This window comes from Sceloporus occidentalis, unplaced genomic scaffold (genome assembly GCF_023333645.1).
Source record: "Sceloporus occidentalis isolate IW3139 unplaced genomic scaffold, rSceOcc1.0.p SCAF_2, whole genome shotgun sequence".
In the NCBI taxonomy this organism is placed as follows: Eukaryota; Metazoa; Chordata; class Lepidosauria; order Squamata; family Phrynosomatidae; genus Sceloporus; species Sceloporus occidentalis.
In genome coordinates this window covers 253,772,633-253,796,821 of record NW_028316982.1, presented here as the reverse complement: position 1 = coordinate 253,796,821, position 24,189 = coordinate 253,772,633, and the positions used below count along the sequence as shown (strand labels likewise).

At 40.7% G+C, this 24,189-nt stretch overlaps 1 protein-coding gene across 2 annotated transcripts; it reads right to left on the bottom strand.

The window, feature by feature from the left end:
- Nucleotides 1-5,528: 5,528 nt before the first annotated feature.
- On the bottom strand, nt 5,529-16,363 carry LOC149320012 (collagenase 3-like). 2 transcript variants are annotated; one of them, XM_089508256.1, is made up of 6 exons: nt 16,253-16,363; nt 15,296-15,519; nt 15,063-15,208; nt 13,286-13,411; nt 8,856-9,053; nt 5,529-5,807 (listed from the first exon to the last, which is right to left on the bottom strand). In XM_089508256.1, the coding sequence occupies exons 1-6, from the start codon at nt 16,361-16,363 to the stop codon at nt 5,791-5,793; spliced, it is 822 nt and encodes a 273-aa protein (XP_089364382.1). In that variant the 3' UTR covers nt 5,529-5,790. The 2 variants fall into 2 exon arrangements, with proteins under 2 accessions (XP_089364382.1, XP_089364383.1); XM_089508257.1 differs by having other exon boundaries at nt 8,892-9,053.
- Between the last annotated feature and the right edge of the window lie 7,826 nt (nt 16,364-24,189).

Here is a 24,189-nt window from a genome sequence, read left to right as displayed (position 1 = left end):
TAGAGTGTTGGCTTTTGACTGGGAGATCCAGGTTAAGCTTTTGAGGCTGACTAAATCAGTAAACTCACTGCTTGGACCAGTCACTCTTTCTCATTCTTACTCATCTCTCAGGTGGTAGAATTCAAAGAGATAGCTGTGTTAGTCTGTAGAATCAGTATGTAGAGAGATCTTGTAGCACCTTTGAGACTAACTGAAAGAAAGAAATTGGCAGCATGAGATTTTGTATACTTCAGTCTACTTCCTCAGATGCATTAATGTATAAATGTATCTGAGGAAGTAGATTGAAGTCTATTAAAGTTCATGCTGCCAATTTCTTTTTTTCAGTTAGTCTCAAAGGTGCTATATCATCTCACAGGATCATTGTAAGAACAAAGATGGGGAGGAAAAGAGCAATTAAACGAAAAGTGGGATATAAATTTAACAAAAAACCAATAAATAAAACTAACTAGTAAATGTAATTTGCAATATACATTAAGAGTATGTTAAATGCTGATAGTGAGGGTTGTCATAAGTCAGAAAGACTTAAAGGCAAACAGAACAAATGGGAGACTAACAAACCTGCTAGAAGCATTTGAGGGCAATATCTTGTGGGTTTTTTTCCTCAATGGGGGAATGTTCTGAGAACCCTTGGGGGCACAAAATAACATTTGAAGAACTGTATTTTTCCTTATGAATCTGTCCGTGTTTTGAGATATGAGTTTTGAGAGTGTGTGACCAAAATGGTGAAAGGACTGGAGATCATGCCCTGTGAGGAGTGGCTTTGGGAGGGGAGCTGGGTATGTTTAGCCTGGAGAAGAGAATGTTAAGGAATGACATGATAGCCCTGTTTAAATGTTTAAATGGATGTCATATTAAGGATGGAGCAAGCTTGTTTTCTGCCACTCCAGAGGCTAGTACATGGAGCAATTGATTCAAGCTACAGGAAAAGAGATTCCAGCTAAACATTAGGAAGAACTTCCTGACAGTAAGAACTACTTGTTGTGGAAGTTTTTAAACAGAGGCTGGATGGCCATCTATTGGGCGTGCTTTGATCGTGGCTTCCTGCATTGCAGCGAGTTGGACTGGATGGCTCTTGTGGTTTCTTTCAACTTTATGATTCTATGAGTCCCAAACTGGGAAAAATAAGAGAAACAATAACAGCAAAAGTAACATCAATAACAATAAAGAGGCTATATGTGGCCTCTGAAGCACACTTTCCTCACTCCTGTTGTAGGGAAAGTGCGGGCAATCTCCTTCAGCCTGAGGACCATATTCAATGGATTCAAGCTACAGAAAACATTATCTTTAAAAGAAGTTCATAGGGGCCACATTGCAGTGATGGCAAAGCAAAATTTAACTGAGAGTTCTTATGAGAACCAATAACTAACCTGAGGAGAGGCATTTCAACCTTTTAGAAGGGCAGTGGAGGGAGGGAGAACATACAAAAGCTGAGAAAACACTAAACCATAGTGTCATATGGAAGAAAACTGGCTAGGACATGAAGCAATGGATTCAGTCTACAGGAAAAGAGGTTACACATAAACGTTTTTGGAGAAGACCAAGTGTAGGCCTCCAGACACCACTGTTGCTCACTTTAGCAGCCTTTGGACTTTATCACACATGGTTTTAAAACTGCTGTACAAGTTGAATAATAGCACCTTTGGTGATCCCTGTCATATGATGCTGTCTCCCTCTTGGTGCTGCTTTGTCCTCCAAGCATGGTTAGTCCACATCTTGCCATTGACAGGAAAAATCTGTCAATAAGCTCCCAATTGGACTGATATACAATATAGTCTTCCAGTGTGGAAAGTTGTTCCTGTGGCAATTCTGGCATTGGACTGTCAGGTGGTGCCAGTGTCGTCTCCTTTCCTCTGTCTGAGTCCCCTTGACTATTCAACAACAGTTTGTTTTGTTTTTGTATTTTTTCTTTTATTTCTTGTTTTTTTCCCTTAAACTGCATTAGCATAACTCCAGAAGTGTGTTAAAAAACATACAGAGACACAAATGGAAGGTATGCTGGGCAGAGAGGCAGGGCTGAGGCTGGAAGAGAGTCAGCAACAAGTCGGTTGTGCTATTGGAGGGAAGTGCAATAGGGAGTGTTCCCAAATGGTATGTATGCACTTCCTTTCATTAATATGATCATGGCAAGAATGGGGGTCATATGATAATCTCTTTTGTGTTCTTGAGTCTCCTGCTTACTCCATTCCACAGGTGAAAGTAACCCACTGATAACCTTAACAGTTTTAGCTAGCTTCCTTCTGGCCTCCCTATGTTCCTTTGGTCCCTCTGGTAGCAGGATATCCGGAAAGCCAATGTTATCCCATCAGTTTTCCTGGAGGCTGTGTGTTTGCATGTGATTCATGCAGCTTTAGCAGACTCCAGGATATTGCTTGCCATTTTCCACATAAAGGAGATACATTGCATTATGGAAATCCTGACAGAACCCCATGATGTACAAAATACCTCTCTGATATGTGATAATACCTCTATGAGCGTTCCCTAATAACTCTTTCTCCATCCCATTTAAGCAACACAGAGCTGTACTGTCCAGCAACTTGACAACAGACCTATTGCCACATAATCAAATCCAAAAACACTTTCTTTGTCAGCCTAATCCTTTCCGGGTACATTTGGTTTGTGGGTACTGGCATGCTTCTCTCCAATGTTTCCAAATGATTGAAACAGTTTCAGTGCAGGAGAAAATGGGTGGGGTGCTAGGAGGCCAGTGTGTGGGAAACCTGGAAGATATCTGGTGGAAAGGAAAGGTAAATAATCAAAGAGGCAACACAGGTTGGTAGAGACTAATTTGTATGTAATACGGGATGAGTCTCCCTTAACCGAAATGCTTGAGACCAGAAGTGTTTGGAATTACATATTTGTTTGAATTATGGAAGATTTGCATATTTATAATGAGATATCTTGGAGATGGTACCCAAGTTTTAACGTGAAACTCGTTTATGTTCATTTATATTTTGTATACACCTTATATGCATACCATAAAGGCAATTTTGTACATAATATTTTAAATAATTTTGTGCATGAAACAAAGTTTGTGTAAACTGAACCATCAGAAAGCAAAGGTGTGATGATAATAATAATAATAATAATAATAATAATAATAATAATTTATATACCACTTTTGCACTATCTCAGCCACCCATGTGGACAATTTTGCATTTTGGAGTATTTCAGATTTTGGAATTCCAGATAATGATAGAATCATAGAGCTGGAAGAGACTACAAGGGCCATCCAGTCCAACCCCCTGCCATGCAGGAAATCTCAGTCAAAGCATCCCCAACAGATGGCCATCCTGCCTCTGTTTAAATTTCTCCAAAGAAGGAGACTCCACAACTCTCTGAGGGAGTATCTTCCACTGTTGAACAGCTCTCACTGTCAAGAGGTTCCTCCTAATGTTGAAGTAAAGGAGACAGCTTTTATCTAAAGCATCACCTGTCTTCATGTTCATTTTTTAGATCTTTCAATTTTTACAAGAGACCTTTTCCCCCCAAATGGCCACTCACCAGATGTGGTGGGGGGTTACTGGAGAAGGAGTCTTTTCAGTGGTGGAACATTGTGTTGGGTCCAAAACACACTGCAGAAATAATCCAGTCTGAGACCACTTTAACTGCCCTGGCTCAGTGCTAGGGAATCCTGGGAACTATAGTTTATTGTGGCACCAGTGTTCTCTGCCAGATAAAGCTAAATGAAACAAAACTAAATGAAATTTTCTGCAAAGAGGCTAATATGGGGGCAGGGTGGTATAATGATTAGATTGCTAGGTTGGGATTTGGGAGATCCAGGTTACCTGTTGGGTAATCTTGGATCAGTAGGGTTGCCAAAGTGAAAACTGGATATGCTTTCTGTCCCTTTAACAGATGTGTAGAAGAAGGAGTTTCAAGTGTTGCTTGTCATGCAGCCAGGTAACAAGGAACATCTGCTCAATTTCCCTCTTTTATAGTCATTAAAGGGGCAAGAGTTGTCTCCAGTTTTCATACCAGCAACTCTCTGGGACAGACACATTATCTGTCAAACTAACCTTGGCCTGTTCCGCATGGACATATAGTACGCGCTCTGCGCGTACTAGGGTTAGAAAGGGGCGTCACTTCCGGATGCCCCTAACCCTAATACGGACCGAATCCGTACAAAATGGTGGCGCCCATTCCACACAGGCGCCGCCATCTTGATGTAGCGGACGTGTTGTGTCCGCACGTCTCGTGGCACATATGATGCCACGAGTGCGCCATTGGCACCTCGTGGCGTCATTAGCACGCCACAAAGAGAAGCGCCATTTTGGCGCTTCTTTTTTGCAGCGTGGGGGCGTGCAGTTTGGCTGCTGCAGCTTCCTCATGGAGCAACTGGCAGCGCTGGCAAACCGCCGCTTCTCGGCGCTCTGTAACGCGCCATACTCTCACAGGTGAAGGTGAAGGAGAGCCCTGTATGCTGAGCTGAGCTCAATGGAAGAAAGATAGGATAAAAATGGGATTTTAAAACAGATCTTGATTGAGCACGAGTTACAAGATGCCCCTGACCAGCCTTGTAATATGTTTTAGCTTCAAATCTGTTTTTCATCTCTGTCACTGTGCGGTTTTTATGATGCTTGAATGTATTTTGTTGTTAATATATTTTTATTTTTTAAAATATACTTTAAACATTTTTGCATTCCTTGGTGGTGGGATAATTAGTTGGATGGTGGGGAGAGAAAAAGAATATGATGGTTGAGGAGGAAACTCAATGGCAGAAGAGGAAAAATTTGGTGTGTTTCAGGCTTTAAATTTTTGCAAATTTATTTGTTCATTTAGGTTGTTCAAGCTAATATGTGGAGGCCTTAATCCCATCCAGTCCCTTCAGTTTATAACCAAATACCCCCTCCTGCACTCCCAGTATATAACTCAGATAACATTTTCTACTCATGCAACAAAATTAAATGTCAGAGTTCTGAAGCAGTATCATAGACTGTGTCACATCATATTTTTGCTGGAGAATTACATTTTTGTAAGCTTCTTATGTTATAAATTTCCCACTAGTACAGAACTAATGGGGAAATAGAATGAGATGGGGGTAGAATCATTCTCCTGAATGTATACTTGGATTTTTTTTCCTTGCAAGGTGTTTTGATTTACACAGCCAAACATTCAAAAATTGTACCTCACACTTCCAGTATTGTGATACAGTTCATTCTGTCTCCCTTCAGCATTCTGCCACACCCTCTTCTGCTGCTTTTGTAGGATCAATCTAATTTGGCATTACACATATGTGTGTGTGTTCCTCAAACCACCACCTCCTGTGCCAGATAGTAAACAACCCCTTTGCCCAAGAGGGGAGCTGCTAAAGACAGCTTTGTTTGTTGTTTAAACTCTTTTATTTGAAGATTTTGCAATCTAAAAAGAGCAGTACTCTAACCTGCATTTCATTCACTGTTTAGTTCAAACATAGCCACAATCTTTTACTTACATATTCTGTTTTACAAGAAATCAGGTTCATTGAGAGTATAATACACAATACATTATATAATTTTAATCAACTTTCTCAAGAACTTTTCAGCCTAGTTACTTAAAAAAAAAAGATTTTGTCATGGAATTCTCCATCTCATAGTGTCTAAAGTACTTATTTGGATCATGACAATGTGAGTTTAGGGCAGAAGCATCCCCTTGCACGAGATTATTTTAAGATTTCACTTCACTATTCTCCACTTAAAATTTCAGGGATTATTGCAATTTTGTTTCATTGAAAGGATAATACATATTGTAAAATTACTATAAGTACAAAATAGATCCATTTTATTTCTTCTGAAACATACACACTGAGGTTATTCACTTCCACCTTCTCCCTGTGTGAAAGAAATAAAACAAAATAAGAAAATGCTCACAATAATTACTGCAGGCAAGATTGTTCCAAATTTGAATCAGAGGGCACAGTCCTATATGTGTATATCCAAAAAGAAGTCACACCGAGCTCAGCAAATTTCAGTGATTTAGACTTGAGCTAATGCCCTGACTTGAATATTTTTGAGACTTGAATATTTTTAGCTATTGTTGTGGTGGCCCAGTTTCATCTAGAAACAGTAAATGTGTTAGACAATGGTATGAAGGCTACTCAGCAGTCTGTCCCTGATGCATATCAGAGGAGCATTCTAAAGCTTTTCAGATGCTTTTGAAGGATCCTTCCACCTCAAGCCCATTGCCCAATGCATCTGCTGTATCCCTCTGAGAATTTTTTAAACTTAACTTTATGCACACCTTCTTGATTTTCTAGTTATTGAATCTCCACATCCTTTTTCCCCTGTTAAAGTTGGCTCCCAGACTTGAGATTCAATTTGAAACTTGATTTGAAAATATCTTGCAAGGACTTGAAGGTAGAGACTTGAGACTTGACTTGAGATTTGGAGTAAAAAAGTTGAATATATCACTGGTGAGATTACTCTCCTGTTAATGGTTTGAAGATTGCAGTCGCAGGTATTTTAACTTTCCTTTTTTGGATATGCCTCTCTACCACTTCTAGTTTTGTATGAAAAGTGTCTTTGGGCATTAGAAGTGGCAGCAAGAAGATGATGTGAATTTCTACATCATGTTGTATTTATAGCTGCCTTTGAAAACAATCTGGAAATTTCATTTAGTCCAGGAACTATGAAACTGCTAACTGGGGCCAGGTGGCATGAACTTATTATATTGGTACTTTGTCATGATTGCTCTCTTGCACTCTCTTTCCTGACCCATTGAAAATGCTGTACTTTATTTAGTTCACTTTAGATCATGTTGTAAAATCATCTTGAAATATTCCTTCTTGACCCTGCTCCTATTCCCTCCAAGGGAGTATCTTACAGGCATATAACAGTAGTTTGCACTAGCTGCCAATTTACTTCCAGTCAAAATTCAAGGTGCTGGTGATAACATTCAAAGCCTGAAATAGCTTGGGATCTCAGTATTTGAAGGAACACCTACCTCCGAACTGAGATCTACTGTTAGTGCCACTAGTGAGAAGGGTGCATTGCATGGGGACAAAAACCTATCAATGGCCCAAAGAAGTTTAGCTTATTTTAATTTTGGCTCCTTCCCACTGCCACATTGTGAAGGTAGATAAATGTAGATAAATGTAGATAAATAAGTACTGTAAATAATCAATCTCTCATTTTCTCAATCTAATGTAGCCCCTGTTATATTCTAAAGCAGGCTTGGAATCATGTGGCCCTCTGATGTTGTTGAATTGCAGGTCCCAGCCAGCATAGGTAAGGCATTCTGGGAGTTGCAATCTGCCAACAACTGGAGGCCTGATTCCCCACTCTTGCTTTAAATGTTTGTGATACGTATCAGGGCAGTGAAACCTCTTTAGTTTCAACAATGCATGATTTTATAAATCTCTAACATATCCCCTCATTAGTTCTTTTTTCCAAAATAAACTCCCAAGTTGTAGCCTTTCTAGATAAAAGGATATTCTAGACTCCAGATAGATATTCCTGCGTGTGACACTTTCATCTACACAGGAATGTCTGTGTTATTATCCAGATTTTCTTTACAATTCTCAGTGGTTTTGATTTATGCATTTCTGTTTCCTCTGTTTCCAGTTAATCATATGTCAGTCTCCTTCTCTATGCTAGAATGTCCCTCTCACCGCTAAACAACAATTGTGCTTGCTAAGCAACTAATATTAAAATCTTCATCAGTGGCTGTACCCTTTGGATTTTTATGCCTGCTTTATACTTCCCTCCATTGATATGTATATGAACCAATACTCCATGGTTGTGTGAAGGAGTGGTCTGTGTGTGTGCATGCACATGTGCCTTCAAGTCACCCGTTGACTTATGGTGACCCTATGAATTATGTTGGGTGTTCTTAAGCAAGGAGTACTCAGAGGTGGTTTTGCCAGTTCCCTCCTACAGCATCTGGTTTTCATTTGCAGTCTCCCTTGCAAATACTAACCAGACAGGACCTTGCTTAACTTCCAAGATCAGACTGCAGCTCACTAATTCAATAAACTATGCAATATTTAAGGTGCTGCTGGACTCTCTTGTTGATTTGTGCTTGCTTTTATGCTGCTGCTGCTGTGTCTGTCAATTATATCTTCCCTAGGGCACCAAAATATCCAAAGAGCATCCTGGTATTTTCTGGAAAACATTCCCCACTGGAGCCAGGCCTATTCAACTGCTGTGCAAAGATAGGAATTAGTGGCTGGAGCATGGGTGGTTAGACAAATTATGGACTGCCTTAATTCTGCATGTACTAATCTGATGGGATCTGCTCTATCATCATCATCATCATCATCATCATCATCATCATCATCATCATCATCACCACCACCACCACCACCAGAAGCAAGACAACCCTACTATTAGGCACAGTGAGACAGCTGCTACAAGTGACATATGTTGGGATGCAGTGGCAGCAACACTGACCTCCCTGTTGTTATCCTGTCTTCAAGGAGATAGCTGTGTGTGCCATGTGGCTTGACCTGCCTCTTACATTAGCCTGCTACCCAAGCATATGGTGGAAGCCTTTAATCCAATTCCTACAGTTGCAATAAGATTCAACTGCCATTCCAGTTGGCTCCCACTGCATCCAGTGGATTTCCTTATGAGTTGATTCACCATTTAACAATTGATTGAATAGGTCTACTCTAGATGGAACTGACCCATAGGATTCCAGTTAATATGTTTTTTGTATCCTGTCAATTTTCCATAATATTCTTGTCAAGATATGCATATAGAAATGTTATACGCCATCAGCTACCTAAGCCTGACCTGTTCTTCAAATACTCAGATGTTTAATGAGTCTGATATTTTCTTGTTCTGTTTCTTTAGTATTTGCAGTTTTATAAGAATAGAACAACTTCATTTTTTAAAAAAGAAAACTATTACATAAATTGTAGCTATTCATCCACTAACTTATCAAATGTGAAAGCTTTTCCACAATGAAATTACCATATAATCGCTGTATTCCTCGCCTGTCATCTGCTGGAAGGCGAAAGGTTTCTGGGTTCATATAGGAATAAGTAGGATACATCAAAGCACCAAGGACGTTTGAGTGACCCAGTCCCAAGGAATGACCAAACTCATGTGCAGCAACCAGGAAAAGGTTGACTTCTAAAACATAGAAAGCAAAGGTGACAAGTCATGACTATGGCTTACTCATGTCTCACATGTTCTATAAGTTTTACAAAATTCAGAAATAATAGGAAGTAAAGGGAGAGATTGATTACTGCAGATAATACATCACATAGAATACAGTCACCCCTCCGTTCTCACGGACATGAGATCCGTGGTCTTGAATATTCACGGAGAGGCGACCTCCATTATTTTCAATGGGGCACACCCCTGTAGAGCACAGCCCATGTGTGCTCACAGGCATGTACCCCATTCAAGCCTATGGGGCTTGAATATTGGCCAGTGTCTGTTTTCACAGGGGGTGGTGGTGTCCAGAATGGATCCCCCATGAAACTGGAGGGCTGACTATATTTTCATAAGTACAGTTGGCCGTCAGTATCTGTGGACTTGCCATCTATGGATCCAAACATCTCTGGATGGTGAGCCCACATTGTCCCCAATAGTGGCACATGCACATGGCCATACCACCATTAGAGACAGCCCTCTGCTGTCCGGTGGTGGTGCATGCATGCAGCTGCATTGCCATTTAGTTCTGTCTTTCCAAATGTCAACATGGCTGCATGCACATGCCACCATAGGACAAGGGGGCTGTCCCTAATGCTGGTGTGGCTGTGTGCCATTGGGGGCAACATGGTCTTGAGCATCTGTGGCTTTTGGAATCTGCAGTGTGTGTATGTGTCCAGAATGGATTATTTATTATTATAGTTTATTTCCATAGCGCTGTAAATGTACACAGCGCTGTACATACAAATGATCAAATCAATAAAAATGAAATCTGCCAATGCATACAATCTACAAAATACGTATAAAACAATAGGTAAAAATATAAGATAGAACTGGTTAAAATAAGCAGGCAACAATTAAAACATCAACATCAGCTATCCAATAAAACATCAGATAGATAATCTGCCTGGGAATGCTTCACTGAACAGGCTGTTCTTCAACTCAGATTTAAAAGTGGTCAAAGAAGTGATGACCCATGTTCATGGGGGAAGAAAGTTCCAGGAGTGAGGGGCAGCAAGTGAAAAGGGACAAATCCGGGATGGGGCAGTGGAGATCCTAGGCTGGGACAGCAGACCTTGACTACTAGAATGGAAGGCCTAAGTGGAAAGGTGAAGAGAAAGAAGTTCAGATAAATAAGGGGGGGCAGCCCATGCAGGGCTTTAAAGGTCAGCAACAGAAGCTTATACTGAATATGGAAGGGAAAGGAGAGCCAGTGAAGGGATGATAATAAAGGAGAAACATGGTCAAAGCAGCAAGTGAATGTAATGATGCGTGCCGCTGAATGCTGAACGGAAATTAAAGGACAAAGATGAGAGAGAGGAAGCCCTGCCAGAAGGAGGTTGCAGTAATCTAGTTGGGAGACCACCAGGGCATGGACCAGAGTCTTGGCAGTGGAGGCTGAGAGAAATGGGTGGATTTTGGCAATGTTGTAAAGAAAGAATCTACAGGCTTTGGCTGTGGCCTGGATGTGCTGGATAAAAGACAGAGAGGAATCAAAAGTGAAACCAAGACTGCGGGCTTCTTGGACTGGTCGAATAGAGGTGTTGTCGACAGAAACAGAAAAGGAGTATTGAAGGGAGGACTTAGGTGGAAAGACAAGAAGCTCCGTCTTGGACATGTTGAGCTTCAAATGCCGATGATGCATCCACTGAGAGACAGCTGTAAGACAAGAGGAAACCTGCAGTTCAAGACTTGGAGAAAGGTCAGGTGTGAAAAGATACAGCTGAGTGTCATCGGCGTACAGATGATAGGAAAAACCAAAAAAAGCTGATAAGTTTTCTTAGGGACAATGTGTAAAGAGAGAACAGTAGGGGGCCCAAAACAGAGCCCTGGGGAACTCCAACAGACAGGGGAACAGAGGATGAAGTCTGAACACTTGTGACCACTGCAAAAGATCTATCTGACAAATAAGATTTAAACCAATCAAGAAAAGAGTTTGAGAACCTGAGGTCAGAAAGTATATCAGCTACAAGACAGTGATCCATGGTGATCCGACAAATCAACGAGAATAATAACAGAGTAAAGGCCATTTGCCTTGGTCCATAAAAGATCGTTAGTGATCTTTGTGAGGCTGTCTCTGTGGAATGCCAAGGGCGGAAACCGGACTGAAAGGGATCTAGAATGGAGTTGGCTTCGAGAAACTCAGGACAGCGGGAATAAATGACCTGTTCCAAAACCTTAGAAAGAAAAGGAAAAAGAGAAATTGGATGATAGCTGGACAAAGAAGAGGGGTTGAGAGAAGATTTTTTCAAAATTAGCGAAATGCGAGCATGTTTAAAGTCTGAAGGAAAGGAGCTCGTAGAAAGAGAGAGATTAAAGATAAAGAGAAGCGAGGGGAGGGGAGGAAAGAAGGGGCTATAGAGATTAGGAGGCGAGAGGGAATTGGATCAAGAGAACAGATTGCAGGTTTGGAAGAGTTCAGCAGCATAGAGAGTTTGTCCAAAGCGACAGGAGGAAACACAGAGAATTTTTCAGTTGAAGGTACTAGAAGATTAGCAATAGAAGACGAGTCAGGAAGAACTATCTCAGATAGGATAGTAATGATCTTAGTAATGAAGTAGTTGGCAAAGGCAGTAGGAGAAAATAATGGAGAGACGGGGGAGAGGAAGGTTTTAGCAAGGTGTTGAAGCAGGAGAACAAACTCTGCGGGTGCCTCTTATCGGTGCGCATTAATGATTTATAGTAATTCTGTTTTGCCATAGATAGGGCGCGTGAGAAGGATAAAAGAACAAATGTATAATGAATAAAATCAGCCCACTCCCAGGACTTTTTCCAAAAACATTCAGCCGCTTGAGAGCAGGGCCGGAGGAACCTAACAACGGGAGTAAACCAGGGTTGAGGCCTATTCATAGAGGAAGACACGCATACAGAAACAGGGGCAAAGCTGTCAAGAACTGAAGAAAGAGTAGAGTTAAATAAACACATTGCTGAGTCAGCAGAGTCCCCAAGAGATAGAGAAGAGAGAGATGAATCCAAAGACTGACTGAGATGGTCACAGGTGACAGACTGAAGATCACGAAAATAGCACTGAGTAGTATGACGAGGAGGTGGGATATAAGTAAGAGTAAAAGAAATTAAATGATGATCAGACAAAGGAAAATCTGATGCCAAGTAGTCAGAAATGACACACTTAGCAGCAAGAACTAAGTCAAGGCAGTGACCGAGAGAATGGATTCAAGAGTTGGAATGAGGTTGAAGACCAAAAGAAGCTAAAAGGGAGCTAAAGTGAGAGGTTGGAGGATTCTTGGGATCATCAAGGTGGATATAAAAGTCACCTAGGATCAAAGTGGGTACTGCATCTGATAGAAAAAATGTCAGCCAAGACTCAAAGTCTGAAAGGAACTGGGAGGCAGGGCCAGGGGGGTGATAAATTATTGCCACCTGCAGCTGTTGAGGAAAAAAGAGTCTAATAGAGTGAGTCTCAAGCTAAGAGAAACAATAGCTAGGGGGATCCCCTGCGGATATCGGGGGCTGAATGTATAATGCACAGGTATTTACAATTCTTATAGTGTCTTTCTAAGGCAGTGGTTACCAAACTGTACCCTTTAAGAGATTTTGGAATTCAGCTCCCAGAAGCCTCAGCCATGTTGGCCAATAGTCTGGGATTCTGGGAGCTGAAGTCCAAAATCCCTTAACAAGCACAGTTTGGGGACCACTGGTCTAGGGCACACAGAACCTTATATGCTGTTGCTGTAATAACATCTAATTGCTGGACAATATAATGTATGACAGACAGCTATGAGGTCTACCTGCTCTTCAAGATCTACAGTTGGATTTTGTTGCTAAACTGTAGATGTACTTGGCGATACCCCATTAAGCATAGAGTAACAATTCTCAGCTTTTGGTCCTCAACTCCCAAAAGTTCCAGCCAATGTAGCTAAATGCCAAGTCACAAAACATCTAGAGAAGTGGTTCCCAAACTTGGGTCCTCCAGGTGTTTTGAACTTCTACTCCTAGAAGCCTCAGCCAGCTTGGTCAACAGTTGAGAATTCTGGGAGTTGATGTCCAAAGCATCTGGAGGACTAAAGTTTGGAAACCATTGATAAAGGACCAAAGATTGAGAACCACTGTCATAGAGCAATTGATGGAGAAAAGGAGTCCCACATGTTTGCCTGCCCAGAATGAGAAATAGTTAATTATAGTTTATATTTCCCATGTAATAATGTAATCTCCTCATGAACATCTGTATTTTAATAAAATGACATTACCTCTATTGGTTTCTGACCAGGACTCATCCTCATCAAAGTGGGCATCTCCACCTGTGTCCGGTCCAGGAGCAAAAGCATGGGCCAGTGTTCCACTTCTCCCATCAAAAGGGTAGAAGTCACCATGGGCTGAATAGGAAGAGATAACAATAATATTACCATCAAAGCAAGGGATTCCCAAGTCTCATCTATATTGTGTCCAACATCTTGAAGCTTGTTCATATTTAGGTTAGAGATTAGAAAAATAACTTTTTAAGATTAATGGCCCTGATTCCTCACTCACTATGGCCAGCGGCCATACTGGTTGGGGTTCTATAAATTGATGTCCAAAAAATATCATTTTTAAATTCTGGGACTGGATGAGTTTATATAATATATGGATTGTGGTGTTATTGCATTAAAATCTAGCATCTCCCATCTTTTGCTCTTGAATGGGACTTCTGGTGCAAGCAGTCTTTCGGTTCAGTCCCTCTGTGCTGGTTGAAATATATTTTGGAGTATGTATACTGGAAATATATTCCTTCCCCTTTAGAACAGATTTTGAAGGCATGGGGGGAGATTACGTAGATACTATCAGTAGATGCTAAACCAATGCCTCCCAAACATATCTTCCTGGATGTTTTTGTACTCCATCTCACAGAGAAGTCTCAGCCAGCTTTGGCAATGAATAACCAGTGATTCCAGAAGCCATAGTCCAGCAGCATTTGAGAACTCAAATTGGAAACCTCTAGGTTAAAAGTATAGCTTGCCCATTAGTACTCAGCTTTAATATAATAAAAAAAGACATGCACACATATCTAGTTTATTATGCTTCATGAGTGGCTAAGCATAGACTAAATCATCCCGTGCTATTTACTGGCGGCTAGTGGCTTTCACATTTCCAGTAATTTTAATCTCTGTTAGTAGAGGACTGTTGTAAACCTCATTCAAAATCATTCCACCCCAAGGTTCTTTGGATTACAACAGAAAATAGTTTATAACAATATACTGTTGCTGGGAAAATCCATTTCCCCTCCAGCTAATGCAGAGACTACAGCTAAATTCAGAGGAAACAGGAGCATTCTAAGGGAGTGTCTACTGGTGTCGTAGGTCTAATCCATACTGCAAAAATAATCTAGTTCAACACCATTTTAGCTGCCCTGGATCAGTGCAAGGGGATCCTGGAAATTGTAGTTATTGTGACACCAGAGCTGACAGAGAAGGCTAAATGTCCCACAAACTAGAATTCCCAGAATTCCCTAGTATTGAGCCAGGGCAGTTAAAGTGGTGTCAGACTGGATTATTTCTGCAGTGTGGATTGGACCACAGCCTCTGCTAATTAAAAAGTCCTGGGACTTGAACCCCTTGGGCCTTGACTCTCCTACACCACTGGTCTTTTAAAAACCAATTCCTCATGTTCAAAGTGAGCAAGTGTTGCATTGTTCTATACAATTCTGATTTCAAGTACAAAACTGTAAATTCATTTTAGAGTTTTGCAAGTTTATATTCCAGCTCACTCCCATGGAACCCACATAGGCTGGGAGGTCATAAATTTCCTGTGAGATTCCTCGAAACCAAACATTACAAATTATCTCAATTATTTATATAACCCCCCCCCCCCCCCCGATTGATCATCTTTTGAATGGGAAGTATGGGACAATTAATCAGACTTGCTTTCAGGACCACAACTCCCAGATCAGCCTAGGAACCACAATTTTGTGGCTGAGGGTTCTGGGAGCTGTGGTCCAGAAAGTAACGTTTCCATGCCCTGCAATCAATAATCAAAACAAGGCAGCCTTACCACCAGATGCAAACCAAATTTCAATATCAGCAGGCTTTGTTGTTCTTGTGAACTGGAGAGGGGTCACATCACTCCAAACCTTAAGGGCCTTTGCTATGGCTGCTTCCACCTTGTCTTTAGGCATGTCAGGGGTGTAGTTATTAATCCTTTGAGCAATAAAGATACACAATGTATTAGTAATTAGAAAATAGCTGCTTGTTTAATCACCTCTTAAAAGATGGAACACAACTTACCTGTAAGTCAATGAATACTTATTCCATTTTGGTGTTCTTGGAAAGGTACTGTATTCCAAGATATCAGGAACTCCGCATCTGGGCTGTTCCATTATTTTTACAGTTTCTGTATCAATTGTTCCTGTTATAGTCAAATGGAAGAACTCCTGCAATTTTCTTATACGTTCCTCCAGGGTCTCCTTGATTGCTTTATTCACAATGGGAAAGAACCTGTCAAGGTAAGTCTGGTTACGCAAAGGGGGAGGGAGGTCAGTTGAATTTGTGTCTGTGGTGATACAGGTGAAATATAAACACTTGAACAAACAGTATCTCAATAAATTTAATCTAGAGTTTGGAACAGTTACATTATAAACTACATTTCTCAGAATCCCCCAGGATATCTACTACACTATGGATACAGAAACTGTGGCCCTCAAGATATTTCTGGTTTGCAACTCATCATTGCAACTCGCCATCTCTCACTACTGGCCATGCTGACAGGAGACTCTGGGAGTTGTAGTCTAAAAATAGTAATGTTTCTAAGCTCTAGGTTTTCTACACCCCTTTAATGGAGATCAATATTAGTGAATCCACAGGTGAAGCAAGATGTGAACGAAGGACTGCTTACAATGTAACTGTTGTACACATCAATTCCCATGTTCCTGTTTATTCGTAAAATTTTCTACACTCTCATTCTCTTCCTCCAGATACTTTCATTCATTTTTATGGGCTGGATCCACACTTTGACATGCTGTGAACATTTAAAATGGGGTGTAAATTAGTTATCATTATTAACTTATCACATTGATTTCAGTGGGTCTACGCTTTGCCTGCAGTTGCAAATATATGGGAAGAAGCCACACACTGCAAAAATATCACTTAATGAATCTTGAAAACAAATGCCATTCTTAAAATGCAACAGCACACAACTGACACAGTTCTATGCAATAGCAGACAAAACTTTGTGACGTTACGTACCTCTATGAATTTGAGATCCTTGAGCTTTGATACTACAGATCTGTGAGCTACTGGAAGGGCAAAACTGCAAGGGAGCAGCATCAGAGAGCATAGCAGCATCACATGCCTCATGGTGGATGTTGTCTGTGTCTGCTGAATGCAGCTTGCCTTGAACCATCAATGTCTCACAGCCTGAGGGGCCAGAGTTTATATAAGCCTAACTGGTGACATGTTGTAAAAGTCTAGATGACTCACTTTATGGCATTTGCCTGCTTTTTTGTTCATGTTTCTAAACTTTTTTTTTCAAGTGTCACGATTCCAAAATGATTAGGAGGAAGCATTAAATGATATCTCATCCCCCCCCCTTCTACTCCTTGTTGACATTTCCATTGATGTCATACCTGAGCAGGAGGTGTTTTGTTTCCCTTCTCTTCCATCCCCATCTCTTCTTTCATCTGCAAAAACCACAGAATATAGGGAAGTTGGCTCCTCTAAACTCAGCCAATACATCTCCTATACAACTCCACCTTTTTTCACTTGCCCAATCCTCCCTTGTTTGCCACTGAAACTCATTGCAACATTTTGCTTCTGAAGAAACACTTGGACAGGTAGAAAAATGCAAAGCCACGACTCATTCACAATTTAGCTGTATAATTAAAACTGAGAAGTAGTGCACTTTTTAAAAAAGTGTCTGTACATCAGTACTGGGGAACTCTTGTATGTTGCTGGATCCGTCAATCAAGCATGGCCAGCATACTTTTCAAAATTTCACAGAATGAAACTGGGACACATGTAGCCAAGCAACATCAAAGTGTGGTCAAAAGTTATTTCTGAGAAATAACACACAAATTAGGAGACGCTGCTGCAGTTTGCTTTTGCCTGAGCCTACAGGGAAGAGCAAGATTAAGCCCCTTCCTCTCCTCTCTCCATTGCTGAACTGATCACAAAATACTTCTGTACTTTGAACTTATTTTGCACTAACCTAAGTAAGCTAAGGACAAAGGGAGAAAGTGGGAGGAGAGAGAAACTGGGACATTTTAAAAGCAACTGTAAAAGAGGAGCAGAGGATCAATCGAGCCCTTTTCAGGTGAATTGGGACATGGATATGAAATCAGATAGTATTTACTTTCCAATTTGAAATGCACTGATTTCTCTTTACAGGAATGTTGTTTAGTCAGTTACTTCCATTCAAGTTTTAAATTCATTGGAAGGACAAGAATCTGCCCCTCCTCTTTCTACCTTTGGCTGAGCTAACTGACTGAGAACTATTTCTGTACACTCATCCCTCCGTATTTGTGGCTTTGATATTTGAGGTTTTGATTATTCACAGATTGTACTAATATGTTCTCTCTAGGAATAGCTAGGTCCTCCAGTGCAACTCTATGGTCAACTTTAACTAAAGGTTGCACTGAAAGACCTAGAGATTCCTAGAGAGACTATTCTACAAGGCATTTGTAGCTCCTCCAGTGCGGTTCTGTGGTCAGTGTCTGTTGGACGTTGACCACAGAGTAGCACTGGAGGACCTAGAGATTCCTAGAGAGGTGTTCTCTCAGGTAAAAACAGTGTTTTTGTTATTTGCGGTTTTTCCATATTCACGGGAGTCTTGTGCCCCTAAGCCTAGGGAATATGGAGGGACAAGTGTACTTTGAGTTCAGTTCACAGCAACTGAAGTAAACTAAGGATGAAGCAGGAAAGTGAGAGGAGGAGAGAGAAACAGAAATTTTAAAACCAGCTGCAAAAGTGGGATGCCAGAGGATTACAGGAAGACACATGAATGCCCCTGTCAGACTGGTATCAATTTCTTGCAGGTCCATTGTCTCTTTAAGTGTTTGGATTGGATAAAGTGGTTGGAAAATAGTCTTTCTCCCAGATCAACCGCACTGAGTCCCAGTCCTGGGAAAAGAATGGGATACAAATAAATAATAATAATAATAATAATAATAATAATAATAATAATAATATATTAGTATAAAATGCCAAGGAGGGTAATCTCATGTGCACTGAACTTGTGGTGCAGCATGCACAGTGGGATTTTTATTGGTTGTTCTTACTTTTTCACTGTTGGAATTTGTTCATCCTGTTCTCTGAAAGATCAGTGTTAAGCATTCCACAAAAGAAACAGATTTTAATCTATCAAATTTGCTTTGGGAGTCTCCTTGTAGTGTAAATTTACAACTCTGGAGGAGTGGATTATACCAAACAATGTTAAAAATAAGGAGAGCCCTGCTCAATGAGATCAAAAGTCTATCATGCCCAGCAATGGACTTCCTATGTTGAAAAATCACATTAGAATCATAGAATTATAGATTTGGAAGAAAATCCAATGGGCATCTAGTTCAACACACAAACTGGATATGATCAATACACATTCTAATCCTAAAGATAGGGGACAAAAATGATTGTAGCAGTTACAGAACCATTGCATAAATTTACTATGCAAGCAAAGTGATACTGAAAATTCTACAATAAAGATTTTATCATATATGGAAAGAGAAATGCTAGCTGTCCAAGCTAGATTTAGGAAAGGAAGAAGTACTAGAGATCATATTTCAAACATACATTGGATAATGGAGTACACCAAAGAATTCCAAAAGAAAATCAGCTTATAGCTTCTAGATTACAGCAAAGCCTTTGATTGTATATATCATGAAAAGCTATGGACTGCTCTTAAAAAAAAATTGGGTTGTCACAGCATTTTATTGTCCCGATGCATAATCTGTACTAAGGACAAGAGGCTACTGTTAGAACAGAAAGGAGAAAGAAAATGGTTTCCAATCAGAAAGGGGGTCAGGCAAGGCTGCATTCTATCACCATATTTCTTCAATTTGCATGCTGAAAATATCATACACAAAGCAAGATTAGAGGAAGGAAGTGTGAAAACTGGAGGAAGGAACATCAACAGTTTAAGATATGTGGATATCAACATACTACTAGGAGAAAATAGCAAAGACCTGGAACAGTTACTGAATAAAGTCAAGACAGGTTTACAGCTGAACATTAAGAAAACCAAAATAATGACTACAGATGATTAACATAACTTTGAAGTAGATAAAGTAGACACTGAAATAAAGATTTTCCATACCTTGGCTCAGTCCTTAATCAGAATGGAGACTGCAGTCAAGAAATCAGCAGAAGACTAGGGCCGTTACAAACGGGCACCCTAGGATGGACTCAGTCCGTGCTAGGGTTAGAAAGGGGCGTCTCTTCCAGATGCCCCTAACCCTAGCATGGACTGAGTCCGTAACAAATGGCGGTAGCCGTTCCACACGGCCGCCGCCATTTTGACGTAACGGACGCTCTGCGTCCGCACGTCACGCAGTGGAAGTGACGCTGTGAGTGCGCGACTAGCGCCTCGCGATGTCTCTTCTGGGCTGCAAGAAGGAGCGCAATTTTCATGCTCCTTCTTTGCTGCATCCGGGAACCGCGCTGTTTGGCTGCTGCGGTTCCCGGACGCAGCAACCGGTGGCGGCAGCAGACCGCCGCAATCTGGCGGTCTGTATCGTGCCTAGGACTTGCAAAGGCAGCTGTGAAAGAATTAACCAGTTCTTGAAGTCAAAAGGTATTTCAATAAATACTAAATGTAGGATTGTCCATGCCCTCATGTTTCCCATCATTATGTATGCATGTGAGAGCTGACCAGTGACCACTGAAGAAAGCTGATAGGAATAAAATCAACTCATTTGAGCTGTGGTGTTGGAGAAGAGTTCTGCAGATAATGTGGACTACTAAAAGGACAAATAAATGAGTCCGTTATAGAACATATCAATCCTGAACTCTCTCCAGAAGCCAAAATGATCAAACTGAGGCTGTTGTGCTTTGTTCATATCATGAGAAGGCATGACTCACTAAAACGAAAAATAATGCTAGGTAAGGTAGAAGGCAACAGGAAAAGAGGAAGACTGCATTCCAGATGGATAGACTCAATCAAGGAAGCCATCACCCTGAGTCTGCAAGAACTGAATAGGGCTATTGAGGACAGGGTGTCTTGAAAATGTCTCATTCATAGAGTCGGTTGAAGCCTACTTTAAACACACAACACACACATTTATTTTTTAAATTTAATTTTATTATTATAAAAATATACAAACAAATCGACAAGTTGCAGACATAAGAACATAATACAATCCAATATATTACATACACACAATTAGACAAACATAAAAAGATATCATAGAAGATATTCATCTTCTTTTATGAATCTTCCTAAACCAGTTAAAGTCACCTTATCTTAACCAAATTTGCTGAATTCCTTTATATTCCATTAACTTTTAAAATGTAGCTCCTGTACCTTTCAAATCTTCTTATTTCAAAATATTTCATAATTATTTCAAAGCTTAATCCTAAATAAGTGTTTTTAAAAAAGATTTAATCTGCAGTATCTTTTTCCATCAGTTCTTGACTTTTCTTCCAGTATATTTTAGCCTTTGGGCATCCCCATCATTGGTGAAAGAAAGTTCCCTCAGGCTTATGACATTTCTAACACTTTATATCATCTGTTTTATAAACTGCATTTAATTTGGAAGGAGTCATGTAGCATCTATACATCATTTTAAAGAGGTTTTCCTTGAAATCTTGACACAAGGTAAATTTGTTAGTAGCCTTCCAAGTTTTTCCCCATGTTTCTAGTTCATTGGGTTCATCAAAATCCTGTGCCCATTTGACAATTACATGTTTTACAGTTTCATTTTCCAAATTTCTGACAACACACACATTTATGTCTTGATTTCATTTCAGCATAAGAAGTATGTGTGCATAAGTGTCTGAGTGTACAGTGATAGCAACAACATTGGACCCCTAGCTACTTGGGTCCCTAGTGCATTTCCTCCAAGTGTATAATTTATAATCCAGTTTTGCCCATCTCCTGGTGAGATTTCCCCAAAGTAATGTAGCCCGGTTAGATCAGTTAGCGGGAGTGAAATGGAGGCAGCCAGCATATTTAAATGAAAAGTACATGAAGAATGATATTTGCACACGTGTCACATGTAATGTCAATGTGACATAACACATCTGCCACCCGGAAATAAATATGCATCAGAGGGACATAGCTACGAGGAGGGGAAAAAATGAAGGTACCGCCCATTCCAAAATGAGAATTCTGCTCTTCCCAATGAAATGTTCATTCGGGCTCCAAATTTCTAGCATCGTAGTAGTTTAAAACCACAGTACAACATTTAGAAACAGAATTAAGGCATCCAAAGAAAAGGAGCAAAGTTACCAAGGAAATGCAGAAGAATCAATGCTTTCCAAACTTTTACTCTCTGTAATGCTAGATATTTGGGGACTGGTTGAAAAATTCACTGGGGGTTGAATTCCCAGCAATGCTCTTGTTCCATCCCCCATAGCTACCCAAAGGCAAAAGCAAATCCCCCCCCCCCCCCCGGAACAAATCTTGCCAAGAAAACCCTGTGATATGTTTGTCTTAGGGTTACCACAAGTCAGAAATTAACAACGATGAACTCTTCCTATTGATTTCAAGGGGCTTCTGCATGACCACCTATAACTGAACAGTGAAATACAGAAAGCTTGTCCAGTGTTGCAGTCTCCCAAGTCAATTATGATGGTTCTCAGGTCTTAAACAACTGAAGGAATAAGGATGATTTAGGTGTGATGTTCCTTCTGTCAGCCTTTATCTCTGCCCTGACTCAGGTTAGGCTCCTAATTTAGATAAACCCAAATGGTGACTGTCTCTTTCTGATGTATAACAACCTTTGAACAACCTTGTGGGAACCAGACTGTTTTTTTCTACCCAGAAAGTCTGGGAAATCCCTCAGTCAGGAGGAAGTTCTGGTGATTAAGTGACTTCAAAAAGCCTAACAATGCACCTTTCAGCTCTATCTATTTTTGGAAAGCCTAACATTTTAATTGTTAATGATCATGCTCTTTATTGATTTGTATGCTATTGAATCTCCTTAACAATGGCTTGGATCACCACTTAGTCATGCTTAGAAGAGTCCTACTGAAATCAGTAGGACTACCTAGTAGTACTGAAATCAGTAGGATTACCTAGGCATGGCTAATGTGAATCCCATTAATTTCAGAGGGCCTACTGTAAGAATGATGAAGTCTGGCTCTCAAATTCAATACAATGTGTACAAGTCAGTTATCCTGTTTCACAAAACACACTAATACAGTGGTCCCCAAACTGTGCCCTTTAAGAGATGTTGGACTTCAGTTCCAGAAGCCTCAGCCATGTTGGCCAATAGTTTGGGAATCTTTAAACTGAAGTCCAAAATCCCTTAAAGAGAACAGTTTGGGGACCACTGCACTAACAGATAATTCTAATAGATAATTTCTTCAAAAGAGTGATATACTTATGGCCACTATATATTTTTTTAAAAAACTTATCTTGTATTCAGATTACTGTGATTTGCTGTTATTTTTTAAGGTTGTGGTGGTTTAGTATTATGCACCCAATAAAAAGGTGGGAAAGATGGGATAAAAATGGCAAAAATAAAAATAATTATAGTCGATACTCCACATTTGTGGGTTAGACCTTTGCAGATTTCATTGTGCATGGATTTGATTAATATGTTCTCTAGGAATTTCTAGGTTCTCCAGCATGATGCTGTAGGACAGTGATGGTGAACCTTTTACAGACTGAGTGCCCAAACTGCAACCCAGGCCCCACTTATTTATTGCAAAGTGCCACGTCCCTCTGGCTTTCTAGTATGAAACTGGCAAACTCTGTGCTAGGGAGAGAGCATGTGTGCCCACAGAGAGGCCTCTGAGTGCCACCTCTGGCATGCGTGCCATAGGTTCGCCATCACTGCTGTAGGATGTTGACTATAGAGTTACACTGGAGGACCTAGAGATTCCTAGAGAAAACAGTTCACTAGTCATTTGTAAGTCGTCCAGCACAATTTTTTTCTACCCATAGCTTCTGGAATACGTGAACCATAGAGTTGTGCTGGAGGACCTAGCGATTCTTAGAGAGATGTTCTCTCAGGTTAAAAAAAATAGTGTTTTTTTATTTGCACCCCCCCCCCCCCCTGCTTCTTTCACAGTCCCTAATCCTAGCAAATATGTAATGACATGTTCTTGGTGAAGTCAACCCAGAAATACAGGAAGCTGACTGAAATTGTGTTAAACCATTGCTTTGGTTTATCTACCCCAGTATTTTCTACTTTGATTGGCAGCAAGAGTGCCCCAGGAGATGTTCAGGACTGGACCTGAGGCAGTCATGTTAGGAGTTTATCAGACAAAGAAATAAGCTGGCTTGCCTCTTCCGCAGTCAATTCAGGATCCAGGATGCCCCTGGATGTTATTAGACCTAAATTGCTGTCGATCTAGCTGCAATGCCGCTGCCTGGATGTGTCCAGGGTCAAAGACTTGCACTTCAAAAAAGTGCTGGCTGAATGAGGCTTTGATCCGGATTCATCCGGGTGGTGGCATTGTGGCTAGATCAGTGGCAATTTAGATCTGATAACGTCAGAGGGCATCCCGGATCCTGAATTGAATGCAGAAGAGGTAAGCCAGCTTATTTCTTTGCCAAAGGAACACCGAAAAGTTGAAGCACTGGCAGCTATGGTGCCCTTTCTGCAGTGCAAAAAGCCACTTTCTGCAGCTCCTTTTTAAACTGTGGAAAGGTCAGATTAGGGATGCAGCGTGTGGCTGCTGTGGCCCCAATCCGGTTAGGAAAGGGGTGGCGTCCCACCACCCCTTATGGGCTGTCTGTACAGCGCCTTAGTTCCATAAGGTAAACTGGCACTCCTGCAAGAAGCAACTGGGGATCTCTTTACCACTACTGCTTTAATGCAGTTCGTTGGGATTTAGGTCTATTACACAGTGACAGTGGGCAGAGAAATGTTCCCATTTAAGGATTTATAATTTCTGTGGTTTACAGTATTAAAAGAGAGAGAGAGAGAGAGAGAGAGAGAGAACCAGGTTTTCTACAGCATTTTCAATGAATATGTCCAGCAGAGATGGACAAGGCATTATTATGTGGCCTTTTGGATTCA